Source organism: Trifolium pratense, linkage group LG5, assembly GCF_020283565.1.
Source record: "Trifolium pratense cultivar HEN17-A07 linkage group LG5, ARS_RC_1.1, whole genome shotgun sequence".
NCBI classification, from domain to species: Eukaryota; Viridiplantae; Streptophyta; class Magnoliopsida; order Fabales; family Fabaceae; genus Trifolium; species Trifolium pratense.
The window spans coordinates 33,644,697-33,659,792 of record NC_060063.1 but is presented as its reverse complement, the minus strand read 5'-3'; the positions used below and the strand labels follow the sequence as shown (position 1 = coordinate 33,659,792).

The following is a 15,096-nucleotide window of genomic DNA, read 5'->3' as shown; positions in this document are numbered from 1 at the left end:
GAGAGCAATCTTCATCTTCAGCAAAGCTTCACGCCGCGCGTGGTAAGGCATCACGCGGCGCGTGATCAAAGTCAGAATCTTGGCTCTCTGTTAGCTCCATCACGCGGCGCGTGATGGCCTACGCCCCCAGCGTAGTGAAAATCATTCAAATCCTGCAATTTTTCCTGTTTTCTTGCAAATCAAGTAATCAAGCTATTGGTTAGATTTCTCTCATATTTATTGCTAAAAACCTACTAAAATGTACCTAATGTTGCTAAAATAGGCATGGATTAGATAGTGTGACGATTTGTCATCAGCTATCATCTGAGGAAGAAGTTGAGGAAGAAGAAGAGGCAAATCTAGCCCTGATGGCTTCAACTGACTCAGATGCAGACTCAGAGGATGAATCAGAATCAGATTCAGAAGTAACAGATGAGGTATTTTCTGACTGTTCTAAATCTCAACTTATAACTGCACTTAACAAGGTCATTGAGAAACATCTCAGAGTGTTAAGTAAACAAAAAGTTTTACAAGAAAAGCTTAACACTCTGACTGAGCAAGCAGAACATTTTCAAGGTCTGTATCAAGAAACTCTGAATAGAGTGAATGACTTTGAAAAGGGTTGTGCTGTTTGTCACAAACCTATTGATGAGCAGGAAATAGCTCTTCAACAGTTTGTGCATCTCAACCTTGGGAAGAGCAAAGCTGCTAATAGAATTTATAATGTTTTGAGACATAGAGGAGAAGGACCTGGCTATGAATATGGTAGAACATATTCAAAGCTAAAGACCTTTGCCAAAAAGGTTGGAAAATCTTGGGTTTATTATGTTGTTCCACCAAGTGAAGAGGGAAAGAATCCTGGTATTGTTGAAAATGACAATGATGATCTGAGTGATTTAGAAGCTGACAGCTCAGAGGAACCAAGTGCCTCAGGATCTGGAAAGAAAAGTTCAGAAGACAGAAGTTGTTCAGAACCTGAGAACATTAGTTCAGATGTTCTGAAAGCTTTAACATCTGAGACTTCAAATTCTGGATCCAAAGGAACTTCAGTACCTGAAGCTAGTCAATCTAAAAGATCAGAAGTTTTTAAAAGTAAAAATTCAAACTCTAAATCTCAGATGAAGTACAGGACTCAGATTATTTATGATTCTAGAGTCAGTAGATATAATCAATCAGAACATGGGATTGGTGATAAATACAAACCCTGGAATCATAAACAATCCAAATCCTGGAATAATAACAGATTTCAAAAAGGTTATTATTCCAAACCAAGATCTTTCTCTAACACTAGACAACATAGTAAGCATTTGTGGACTAACAATCGTGGACCCAGAAGATGGGTACCAAAAGCTGAAATAATGTATCATTCAGATTTACCAACTAGGAAAGGATATATCCTACCTAGAGTATGGAAACAAGTCCTATGCAAAGGAACAAGGGCTTATGTCCTAGACAAATGGCTGACAAGTTCTCAAGTTAACAATCAGAACTTGAAAAATGAAGAGGAAGAATACTGGGATGACTTTATCATTAACTGTGATGAAGAGTTCTACCGCAATGATTAAAGTTGTTTCTCATACAACCTGCCACTCAAAGAAGTATCATGAATCACTCATGGTATCTGGATAGTGGATGTTCAAGGCATATGAGTGGTGACAAACAACTATTTTCTAAGTTGACTATGAAAGAAGGAGGATCTGTTGGCTTTGGAGGTAATCAAAAAGGAAAGATAATAGGTACAGGTACAGTAGATGGACTCAAACATAACTTATTGAGCATAAGTCAATTTTGCGACAATGGTTATGTAGTTGTCTTTAATAAGGAATCATGTACTGTATCTAAACAATCTGATAACTCCATTATATTCAAAGGTCTGAGAAAGAACAATGTTTATAAAATTAATCTTTCTGATTTGAATGAACAAAAAGTGATGTGTCTTTTGACCTTGAGTGAAGAAAAATGGATCTGGCATAAGAGGTTAGGCCATGCTAACTGGAGGTTAATCTCTAAGCTTAGTAAGCTTGACCTTGTCAGAGGTTTACCTAAAATTAAATATCACTCAAACACACTTTGTGGTTCATGTCAAAAAGGAAAGATTACAAAATCATCTTTTAAACCTAAGAACATTGTTTCTACCTCAAGACCATTGGAACTTCTTCACATTGATCTTTTTGGGCCAGTTCACACTGCCTCTATCAATGGAAAGAAGTATGGATTAGTAATTGTTGATGATTACAATAGATGGACTTTGGTAAAATTCCTAAGAACAAAAGATGAAGCTTATGATGAGTTTAGCATCTTCTGCAAACAAATTCAAAATGAAAAAGGCTACACTATTTTAAAAGTTAGAAGTGATCATGGTGGAGAATTTGAAAATGAACCTTTTGAAAACTTTTGTGAAAAATATGGCATCTTGCATGAATTCTCTTCTCCTAGAACTCCTCAACAAAATGGGGTTGTAGAAAGGAAGAATAGAACTCTACAAGAAATGGCCAGAACCATGATGCATGAAACTAATGTAGCAAAATTTTTATGGGCAGAAGCTGTAAACACAGCATGTTATGTTCAAAATAGAATCTATATCAGATCTAAATTGAACAAAACTGCTTATGAACTGTTCAAAGGAAGAAAGCCTGACATTTCTTATTTTCATCAGTTTGGATGTACTTGTTATATCTTAAACAACAAAGTCCATCTAAAGAAATTTGATGCTAGAGGTTATAAGGGTATCTTTATAGGATATTCTGAACGCTCAAAAGCATACAGACTGTATATTTCTGAAACACACACTGTGGAAGAAACTATGTATTGGTGTTTTAAAGTTTGGCCTCATTTTGCTAAAACAAATGATCAAGCTAGATGTGGAGCAGAATGCTTCACCATCAAGTTCAAGCAAGATGTTGCGCAGAATGCTTCAACATTGGATACCACATCCAGTGGGCCGGGCCTGTTATCATTAAATCTCGCGCCTTATTCTATAAAAGGAATCCACGTGATTTTACTTGTATGGCAAGCAGCGCCTTTCCTAATGCTCCAGAAGGCGGCCATGACCTAGTTTTGTTTCAGAAAGAATCTCTTATTTATGGAAACAAAACATTTGCTCGAAGAATATTCCTTGAAGGAACTTTCGGACCTGATACAAGTTTGAAGCCCAATTCAAGACCTAGCCCATGTTAGTTGCTCAGGTTATTTATAGGGTGACTGAACCCTTGTGCAAATCACTGAAGCCGTCATTGAATTTCACAAAGCGTGTGTTTAGGTTTTAGTGTGTACTGTTTTTCTTGTGCTTGTATCACCCTGATGCAAGTCTGAGAATTGTGTTATTGTGTTGTAATATCTCTGGAGCTTCTAAGCAAGGAGATAGTGTGTCAAGTATTCCCAAGCTTTTAAGCACGGAATAGCTATGTTTAGGAAGTGTGACTTCATATCAATTATCTGTGTTGTGTAACGATCACAGAGTCTGTGGTCAAGAGGAGGTGAGCGGAGGTTCTCATACCTAGGTGTGTCTTAGGTAGAATATAGCACGGGTGGTGATTAGGTGAGAAGTCATAAACTGGAAGTTTAGTGAGGGCTTCAAACTAATACTGTCATAGTGGATTCACTCCTGGATTGGTATCCCCCAGAGTAGGCTTATGCTGAACTGGGTTAACAAATTACTGTGTTAATTTATTTTCAGTCTGTTAAGTTTTTTATTCATGTTGTATGCGCTGTTGGATGTTGGATCATTCACGCATTAAAAGTGTATTGCAGTGGTGAAGCATCGTTTTCAACATCGTGTTACTAGTGTGCCAGAATTTCAATTGGTATCAGAGCAGGCACCCTGCTCGAAACTCAGGGTGAGCTTCAGGGACGGAAATTTCTGGTGAGATGGACAAGGAAGGAGGAACGGTGTCTAAACCACCACTGTTAACTGGGCCTGAGAACTATGACTACTGGAAAGCTAAGATGATGGTTTTTCTTAAATCCATTGATAGCAGAACATGGAAAGCTGTAGAAAATGGATGGGAACCCCCAGTGGTCATTGATAAGGATGGAAAGGTAACCAGTGAAATCAAGCCTACAAAAGACTATTCTATGGGGTGGACATCAACATGTTCAGACTTGTCAAACGATGCACTGTGGCCAACATGTTCAAAAGCCTTAAATGCCATATTCAATGGGGTGGACATCAACATGTTCAGACTTGTCAAACGATGCACTGTGGCCAAACAGGCGTGGGAAATACTCAGGAAAGCACATGAAGGAACCAACAAGGTAAAGCTGTCCAAACTTCAGATACTTCGCACAAACTTTGAAAATCTGAGTATGAAGGAAGAAGAGACTATTCATGACTTTCACATGAATATTTTAGAATTTGCAAATTCATTTGATGCTTTGGGAGAACCCATATCAGATGAAAAGCTGGTGAGCAAAATCCTCAGATCTCTACCTAAGAGGTTTGACATGAAAGTAACAGCAATAGAAGAGTCTCAGGATCTGGCCAACATTCAAGTGGATGAACTAATAGGCTCACTTCAAACCTATGAGATGAGCATAAACTAAAGAAAAGAGAAGAAAAACAAAAGTTTGGCTTTTACTTCTAATACGGCAGAAGGTGAAGAGATAGATATGGAGAGTGATGAAAGTTTATCTGAAGCCATGGTGTTACTTGGGAGACAGTTCAATCGTATCATGAAGAGGATGGACAAAAGAAATAAATTCAATGGTCCAAGCACCAAATCTGACTTCAACAATAAGTTCAATGGTCCAAGCACCAAAACTGACTTCAACAAACCTGCATCTAGTCAAAGGAGGACCAGAAGTGATGACAAAAGTACTTCATCTAGAGGAGTTCAGTGTCATGAGTGCGAAGGATTTGGTCATATCAAATCTGAATGCCCTACTTTTCTGAAGAAGAAGAAGAGTCTTGCTGTCACTTGGTCAGATGAGGATTCAGAAGAAGAAGATGAAGGTGAATCTGCCAAACTTGTCAATGCATTGACAGGTGTTTATGAATCTGATGCTGAATCATGTGATGAAACATCCTATGAAGAACTACTGACTACCTATAAAGACCTATTCATCAGGAGCAATGAATTCTGCAAAGCCTTGGGAAAACAAAAGAAGGCGAATTGCCAACTACAGGCTGAGAAGAATGAATGTCTAGATATAATTAAGACTCTTAACAAAGAGATTGAGAAGCTGAATGAAGACTTGGAGCATGCTAGAAAACAAGTTAGAGTCTTTGCATCAGGAGAAGAAAAGTTTCAAGCCATGCTGTTAAAACAAAGTGCAGGTAAGAAACCTATTGGTTTTGACTATGAGATAGTGGATCAAGAAATGGGTTACAACAAAGCTACTATCACTACCCCCATTAATAAAACTTTTCATGTTAGTGGTGGGTTACTACCTCCTCATCCTCCCACACATCAGGGAACTGACACATGGTTGAAACCCAAGCAGCATGTCCAGACTAACTCGATGCCTCAACATCCGCCTCACCATCGATACAACAGGTCAAAATCTAGGACTAAAAGAAGGAATTGGAGGTGTCATTACTGTGGTAGGAAAGGGCACATCAGACCTTACTGCTACAAGCTGTATGGCTATCCACAGAATTCACGATCACTTGAACCCAAATCTGAGAACGTGAATGTCAAGAAAGAGTGGAAAAAGAAGGAAGATGGTGTAAGCCTGATAGCCCATACATCACTGCGGGCATCATCCAGACAAGATTGGTATTTTGACAGTGGATGCTCTAGACACATGACTGGAGTGGAAGGGTATCTAGCCAATCTAAGATCCTATGCCACAAGTTTTGTAACTTTTGGAGATGGAGCTAAGGGAGAAATAAAAGGAATTGGGAATCTAATTGACAATGGGTTACCAAACTTGGACAATGTTCTGTTAGTAAAAGGTCTTACAGCCAATTTGATTAGCATCAGTCAATTGTGTGACCAAGGCATGAAGGTGAACTTCACACAATCAGAATGTCTTGTTACGGATGGAGAAGGAAGACTGATAATGAAGGGAGCAAGGTCCAAAGACAATTGTTACTTGTGGGTATCTGAAGAAGGAAATTATATGTCTACTTGCCTCATAAGCAAAAATGATGAAGTCAAACTCTGGCATCAAAAGTTAGGCCATCTACATCTAAGAGGAATGAAAAAGGCCATAGCTGAAGAAGCAATCAGAGGATTACCCAAGCTAAAGATAGACGAAGGAACAATATGTGGAGAATGTCAGATAGGCAAACAAACCAAGGTGGCGCATCCAAGGCTTCAACATCAAACTACTACCAGAACACTTGAATTATTACATATGGACTTGATGGGACCTATGCAGACTGAAAGTCTTGGAGGAAAAAGGTATGCTTTTGTTATGGTGGATGATTTCTCTAGATTTACATGGATAGATTTCCTTAAAGAAAAATCAGATAGTTTTGAAACATTTAGAAACTTATGTGTACAACTTCAAAGAGAAAAGGAGTCTGTTATCATAAGGGTCAGAAGCGATCATGGGAAGGAATTTGAAAACAGCAAATTCTATGATTTCTGTGCATCAGAAGGTATCCAACATGAATTCTCTGCCCCCATAACACCACAACAAAATGGTGTAGTAGAGAGAAAGAATAGAACCATTCAAGAGTCTGCTAGGGTTATGCTTCATGCCAAGGGTCTTCCATATCAATTCTGGGCAGAGGCTATGAGTACAGCATGCTACATACACAACCGTGTAACACTTAAAAAGGGAACATCTGCAACCTTATATGAGTTATGGAAGGGAAGAAAGCCAACTGTGAAACACTTTCACATTTTTGGGAGTAAATGCTACATTCTTGCTGACAGAGAACCAAGACGAAAACTTGATCCTAAAAGTGAAGAAGGTATATTTCTGGGATACTCTTTAAATAGCAGAGCCTACAGGGTCTACAACTCAAAAACCAAAGTCATTATGGAAACGATCAATGTTGTAATTGATGATGCACCATCCACTCAAACACAGGATGTGGAAACAGATGTTGAACCATCCCTTGACAATTCTGATGAGATGACACAAAGTGAAAAGTCTGAATTAAAAGGTGAGGAATCTGATCAAGACTCTGTACCTGTCCCAGTAAAAGCACCATCTATTAGGACACAGAAGAATCATCCTAAAGATTTGATCATAGGTGATCCTGACCAGGGCATTACTACCAGAAGAAAAATTGATGCTATCTCAAACACTTGCTTTGTATCAAAATTTGAGCCTAAGAACATAAAAGAGGCTCTTACTGATGAGTTCTGGATTGTAGCAATGCAGGAAGAATTGAATCAATTCAAGAGAAATGAAGCCTGGGATCTTGTTCCAAGACCACATGGAGTAAATGTCATAGGTACTAAATGGATATACAAGAATAAATCTGATGAGAAGGGCACAGTAACAAGGAATAAGGCAAGACTGGTAGCTCAAGGCTACACTCAGGTAGAGGGAATCGACTTTGATGAGACCTTTGCCCCCGTAGCAAGACTAGAATCCATAAGGCTGCTTCTTGGTGTAGCTTGCATCCTCAAACTCAAACTATACCAAATGGATGTCAAGAGCGCTTTTCTAAATGGGTATCTTCGTGAAGAAGTGTTTGTTGAACAGCCCAAAGGTTTTACAGATCCAAATTATCCGGATCATGTCTACAAACTAAAAAAGGCTTTGTATGGCTTGAAACAAGCACCAAGGGCTTGGTATGAGAGGCTAACTGAATTCCTGATCAACCAAGGATACAAGAAAGGTGGAAATGACAAGACCTTGTTTGTCAAAGAAATGAATGGAAACTTGTTGATAGCACAGATATATGTTGATGACATAGTCTTTGGTGGGATGGCAGAACCGATGGTCCAACACTTTGTGAGACAAATGCAGTCTGAATTTGAGATGAGCTTGGTAGGTGAACTAACCTATTTTCTTGGATTACAGGTAAAACAGATGGAAGACACAATATTTGTGTCTCAAAGCAAGTATGCTAAAAATATCATAAAGAAATTTGGCATGGAAAATGCAGTTCACAAAAGAACACCTGCTGCCACACATCTGAAATTAACCAAGGATGAGAAAGGTGTAGATGTAGACCAAAGCCTGTACAGAAGCATGATAGGAAGCCTACTATACCTCACAGCAAGCAGACCTGACATCACCTTTGCTGTTGGTGTATGTGCAAGGTACCAAGCTGAGCCAAAAATGAGCCATCTTACACAAGTAAAAAGAATTCTGAAGTATGTCAATGGAACCTCTGATTATGGATTAATGTATTCCCACACCAACAATGCTAGGTTGATGGGATATTGTGATGCAGATTGGGCTGGATGTGCTGATGACAGAAAAAGCACCTCTGGTGGATGTTTTTACCTAGGAGAGAATCTTATCTCATGGTTTAGCAAGAAACAAAACTGTGTTTCTCTATCCACTGCAGAGGCTGAGTACATTGCAGCTGGGAGTAGTTGCTCTCAACTATTGTGGATGAAGCAGATGCTTAAGGAATACAATGTTGAACAGGATGCTCTAACACTGTACTGTGACAACATGAGCGCCATAAATATTTCGAAAAACCCAATACAGCACAGTAGAACAAAGCATATTGACATTCGTCATCACTTCATCAGGGATTTAGTAGAAGAAAATATTGTGAAGTTGGAGCATGTTGCTATAGAGGAACAGGTGGCTGACATTTTCACTAAAGCATTGGATGCAACACAATTTGAAAGGCTCAGGGGCAAATTAGGAATTTGCCTGCATGAGGAGTTATAGCAGTTAGAGCACTATATGCGTGCAACCGCTCTTCTATCTTCTCTTCAACTAGTGGAGCACGCAAATCTAGGAAAGACATCAAACACTTTCCATAACCACCTCATTACACGCATTCATCTCTCCATCAATTGTGTTTTCTCTCTCAAACTCTCAACTTCCCTATCAACTCTATCACATTCTTGGAAACTAGGATCATCTCGTTCATCACCCTCAATCACCAAAATTCACAAAAATCTCATCACCATGTCTCAACAATCTGATCCTTCCCAAATCAAGAACACCACTGATGATACTGTGAAAACTCGCTCCAAAGCAAAAGGTTCTACTGTTGTCATTGATGCTGAACCCATCACGACTGTGCTTTCAACTAAATCAAAGAAGAAATCGTCAAAATCGAAGGCTAGCGACAAAAAGGAGAAACCTACTAAAGTAAGTGAATCCTCTCCGTCTCTCTCGAACAAGTCTATTTCTAGTAAATCTGAGAAGAAAAAGGGTGAATTGTCTGTTAAAAAGGGTTTGAACATGTTTGATTTGTACTTGAACAAAAATCCCTTTGATACTGCCAATGTTGAATCGCATGTTGACACCTCTGTCAAATTAGCGACTGAATCAAATGTTGAATCATCCAGTAAGGTTCATAGTGAAACTGAGAAATCTGAAGTTGAAAAGGTTGTTGGAGAAAAACCTACTCTGTCGGTTAACCCCAAATCTGCTGAAACCCTAGAAACATCTAGGTCTGTTACTGTTGAACCAGTTGTTGGTCAAACCTCTTTGGCTGAGAAAGAGGAAGAAATTGTTTCTGATAATGTCACCCCTGCGGTTGGTGACAAAACTGTGAAAGAAAAGGATTCTATTCCTGATGATGTGTTGGAAGCTGGAGCATCCGAGAAACTGATTGATGCTGCAAAGGATGTTGAACCATCCAAAACTCGTCAAAACTCCAATGATACTGCCTTCACTGATTCATTTGGTAGTAGTTCTGATACAGAAGCCTCTACTGACGAAGAGATAACTAACGATGGAGGTACTCCTGTGATTGTGGCTGACTCTGAGCCTGAGAAAGAAAAAGAGAAAGAAGCTACTGGGAACAATGATGCTACTGGTTCTGAGAAAACGGGTACTGAAGGCAAGAATATGGTGGATTTGGATGACATTGAAACTGATGAAGACCAACAGGCCAAACCTGTTCAGAAAGGTGTTGGCAGAAGACTGAGAAGCAGGACAACAAAACCTGTACCTGTTATTGAAACCACCCCTGTTGTGACCAAGAAGACTAGGGATTCTACCCTAAAACCTGTCAAATATGGTCCTAAGAAATCTTGGAGAAAGTCTGTACCTCTCTCTGAGAAGAAGAAGAATGTGCTGAAAAGGAAGAGTGCACCATCCAGTGACTCTGATTTTGATGCTGAAAAGGATGCTTCAAGCATCAAGCCTCCTACGAAGAAGGCCATGTCTGCAAGAAAAGCTGCCTCTGTTCCTGCTGAGATTGAAGATTTTCCTTGTGATAATGTGTCATTCCATCTTCCATCATATGCCCAAAGATGGGGTCTTATCTGCAAAAGGAGACTTGCCTTGGAAAGAGAATTAGGCAAAGATATCTTGGAGTGTGAAGAAGTAGTGAACTTGATGATCAAGACTGTGAGGGGTTTAGGCTCCTGTTATGAGAAGCTGGTAAGGGAGTTTGTGGTCAACATCCCTGCAGGATGTGACAATCCTCTGGATAGAGAATACCAGAAGGTTTATGTGCGTGGAAAGTGTGTGGAATTCTCCCCTGCTGTTATCAACAAGGCTCTTGATAACCCTGATGTGACTCATCCTGACTTTGGGGTATCTAATAATGTGATCTGCAAAACCATTACTGCTAACCAGGTGAAGATTTGGCCAAGGAAGGCAAAGGTGCCTGCTGTAAAGCTGACCTTGAAGTATGCTATCCTGAATCGCATTGCTTCAGTCAACTGGGTTCCCACAACCCACTCCTCTGATGTTGCTACTGGGCTAGGTAAATTGATCTACATGATTGGCACAGGTACAAAATTTAATGCTGGTCTTTATATCTTCAATCAAATTGTACAACATGCCAAGACCTCTGTTACAAAGCAACCCATTGCTTTCCCTACTTTGCTCTGTGATATCATATTTTCTCAGCACCCTAGCATTAGACATGAGGGTGAGTCTGCAAAGACAAGAGCAGAACCTCTCTCTATTCATCAGAAATTGTATAGCCAACAGCATGCTCCAGACATTGTTGGCTCATCAACTGCTGCTACAGATGCTCCCATGACAAGGAAGGAGATAATTGCTATGCTGGAAGCAAATTGCAAGGAGCTGGATGAAAAGAAGCTGCAATTTGAAAGGATGATTCATGCTCTGAAGCTTGAAGAAGCTGCAGCTGCTGATATGGATGAGCAAATGGCTGATGCTGTTAGTGAGGAAGAGGAAGCTGGTTCAGATAAGGAAGAAGAAAGTGACTCTAGTGCTAGTGCCTCTGTGTAACTTTCTTTATTTCACTTTTGCATTTGATCTTTTGAATTTGGCACCAAGTGTGCATGGTCTGTAATAATTTCTGGTACTCTCTGCACTTTATATTCTGGTACTCTGGATATTTTTCTTTATGCTCTATGAAGACCATGTTTGTCTAATTTCTGGCTAAAAAGGGGGAGTAGTGTATCTGATATCAGATAAATATATGCTCTCTGATATGATGTGATGTGCCATGAGGATGTGCTACCTGATGTTGCATCATCAAGCTACAGGTAGTAATGCGGGAGTTGAGGGGGAGTAAAAGTTCTGATATACTATGCATATGTGTTTATCTGGTATGCATGTTTTTAGGGGGAGTAAAAATTACTTGTTTAAAATATTTACTCGTCTCTGATATTAAGGGGGAGCAGCAAGTGCTTTACTCACACCATGCAAGGTGCTAATGAATGTTGAAGCATCAATATTCCTGAGAATTTATTTTTCTCAGCGTTGAGGGAATTTATTTTTCCCCAGTGTCTCTTTCATGAGAATCTATATACTCTCTATTGGCGTATATCCTGTGAGGCTAGTTGTGCTCATTATTCCGCTGTGTATGTCTCTGATACTCTAGTGCGATACTTCTATATTTGATTGCGTTTTTCATATGAGGAGCATTTGAAAATGCATTTGAAGATTGTTCTACTTTACTTCATGACTGTGTGCCTATGTTGAGTTGAAGAAAGGTAGTTATTGTATCTCTCTAGATTGGTTGAAATAATCACAAATTGTTTTAGCCAAAAATTGCCAAAGGGGGAGATTGTTGGTGTTTTAAAGTTTGGCCTCATTTTGCTAAAACAAATGATCAAGCCAGATGTGGAGCAGAATGCTTCACCATCAAGTTCAAGCAAGATGTTGCGCAGAATGCTTCAACATTGGATACCACATCCAGTGGGCCGGGCCTGTTATCATTAAATCTCGCGCCTTATTCTATAAAAGGAATCCACGTGATTTTACTTGTATGGCAAGCAGCGCCTTTCCTAATGCTCCAGAAGGCGGCCATGACCTAGTTTTGTTTCAGAAAGAATCTCTTATTTATGGAAACAAAACATTTGCTCGAAGAATATTCCTTGAAGGAACTTTCGGACCTGATACAAGTTTGAAGCCCAATTCAAGACCTAGCCCATGTTAGTTGCTCAGGTTATTTATAGGGTGACTGAACCCTTGTGCAAATAACTGAAGCCGTCATTGAATTTCACAAAGCGTGTGTTTAGGTTTTAGTGTGTACTGTTTTTCTTGTGCTTGTATCACCCTGATGCAAGTCTGAGAATTGTGTTATTGTGTTGTAATATCTCTGGAGCTTCTAAGCAAGGAGATAGTGTGTCAAGTATTCCCAAGCTTTTAAGCACGGAATAGCTATGTTTAGGAAGTGTGACTTCATATCAATTATCTGTGTTGTGTAACGATCACAGAGTCTGTGGTCAAGAGGAGGTGAGCGGAGGTTCTCATACCTAGGTGTGTCTTAGGTAGAATATAGCACGGGTGGTGATTAGGTGAGAAGTCATAAACTGGAAGTTTAGTGAGGGCTTCAAACTAATACTGTCATAGTGGATTCACTCCTGGATTGGTATCCCCCAGAGTAGGCTTATGCTGAACTGGGTTAACAAATTACTGTGTTAATTTATTTTCAGTCTGTTAAGTTTTTTATTCATGTTGTATGCGCTGTTGGATGTTGGATCATTCACGCATTAAAAGTGTATTGCAGTGGTGAAGCATCGTTTTCAACATCGTGTTACTAGTGTGCCAGAATTTCACTATGCATGTCAAATTTGATGACAAAGAGCCTGACCAAGTGTCAGAGCTTGTGGAAGGTTTGTCTAGATTTCAGGTATCAGAGGATCAATATTCAGATATTCCAAACTACTCAGAACATCCATTCTCTGAAGAACCTCTGAACATAACAGTTCCTACAGACTCTGAACAACAAAGAACTGAAGCAATTGCTGAACCTGATGTTAATGAGTCTGAAGATGATGAGCCCCCAAGAAACACTTTCAAATACAAATCATCACATCCAGAGGAACTGATCTTAGGCAACAAAGATAGTCCAATGAAGACAAGATCTCAACTGAGAAATGAGGAATCTTTAGTTGGTCTTATCTCAATGATGGAACCTTCAAAGATTGATGAAGCTCTAAAAGATGATGCTTGGATTGTAGCAATGCAAGAAGAGCTGAATCAATTTCAAAGGAATGATGTATGGACTTTAGTGCCCAAACCTTCACACAAGAACATTATTGGAACAAAATGGGTATTCAGAAACAAGCTGAATGAACAAGGTGAAGTGGTAAGAAACAAGGCTAGATTGGTTGCACAAGGTTATAGTCAGCAAGAGGGGATTGACTATACTGAAACATTTGCACCAGTTGCTAGACTTGAAGCAATCAGGTTACTTCTATCTTATGCTGTTAATCATGGAATAACTTTGTATCAGATGGATGTTAAGAGTGCCTTCTTAAATGGTTTTATTTCTAAAGAAGTGTATGTTAAGCAACCTCCTGGTTTTGAAGATGTCTCAAACCCAGAACATGTTTTCAAATTGAAGAAATCACTGTATGGTCTGAAACAAGCTCCAAGAGCTTGGTATGATAGACTCAGTAATTTCCTTCTTGAAAAGGGTTTTGAGAAAGGGAAGGTTGACTGCACACTCTTTAGAAAAACAACCAAAGAAGACATTTTAATCATTCAAATTTATGTTGATGATATTATCTTTGGTTCAACTAATGCTTCCTTGTGCAAGAATTTTTCTAAGATAATGCAGGATGAATTTGAAATGAGCATGATGGGAGAATTGAAATTCTTTCTTGGAATTCAAATCAATCAGAAGAAGGAAGGAACTTATGTTCATCAATCAAAATATACCAAGGAACTTCTGAAGAAATTCAATCTAGATGACTGCAAGATAATGAACACTCCTATGCATTCAACTACCAACATGAGCAAGTCAGACAATGAAGGAAAAATAGATCAAAAGGTCTACAGAGGTATGATTGGTTCCTTACTCTATCTGACAGCCTCTAGACCAGATATTTTATTCAGTGTTTGCTTATGTGCAAGATTCCAGTCAGATCCTAGAGAATCTCATCTTACTGCTGTAAAGAGAATCTTTAGGTATCTGAAAGGAACAACTAATCTTGGACTTCTCTATAAGAAATCCAATGATTATGTGCTAAATGGATTCTGTGATGCTGACTATGCTGGAGATAAACTTGAAAGAAAATCCACAAGTGGCAATTGTCAATTTGTTGGTGAAAACCTTATCTCCTGGGCTAGTAAGAGACAAACTACTATAGCTTTGTCTACAGCAGAAGCAGAATACATTTCAGCAGCTAAGTGTTGCACACAACTACTCTGGCTAAAATATCAGTTAGAAGATTATCAGGTAAGCAGTCACAATATTCCTTTATATTGTGATAATACTGCAGCCATTCATTTATCTAATAATCCTATCCTACACTCTAGAGCCAAACATATTGAAATAAAACACCATTTTATCAGAGATTATGTTCAGAGAGGCATTATAGATATTAAGTTTGTTGATACTGAAAATCAATGGGCTGACATATTTACTAAAGCCTTACCTGTTGAAAGATTTGATTTTATAAAGAAACATCTGAACATGTTTTCAATCTCTGAATGAAATTTTTTTTTGGCATTTAAAGTGTAAGAGGTTATGTATATCAGAACTTATGATTCAGAACATCTGAAACACAAGCTCTGAAGTACTTAACTCTGATAGAGAATTTTAAATAACTCAGAGGCTCTGAACTATTTAAGTGGGAAACGTTTAGTATTCGCTGCTGAACAGTTGTCCATTAAAATAGAAGTTACCGAGTAAATTTC

The 15,096-nt window shown here is 39.0% G+C and overlaps 1 protein-coding gene across 1 annotated transcript; it reads left to right on the top strand.

The window, feature by feature from the left end:
- The first annotated feature begins 8,751 nt into the window (after positions 1–8,751).
- Positions 8,752–11,229, top strand: LOC123886481. The gene has a single exon (XM_045935799.1). The coding sequence runs from the start codon at positions 8,752–8,754 to the stop codon at positions 11,227–11,229; it is 2,478 nt and encodes an 825-aa protein (XP_045791755.1).
- Positions 11,230–15,096: the final 3,867 nt, after the last annotated feature.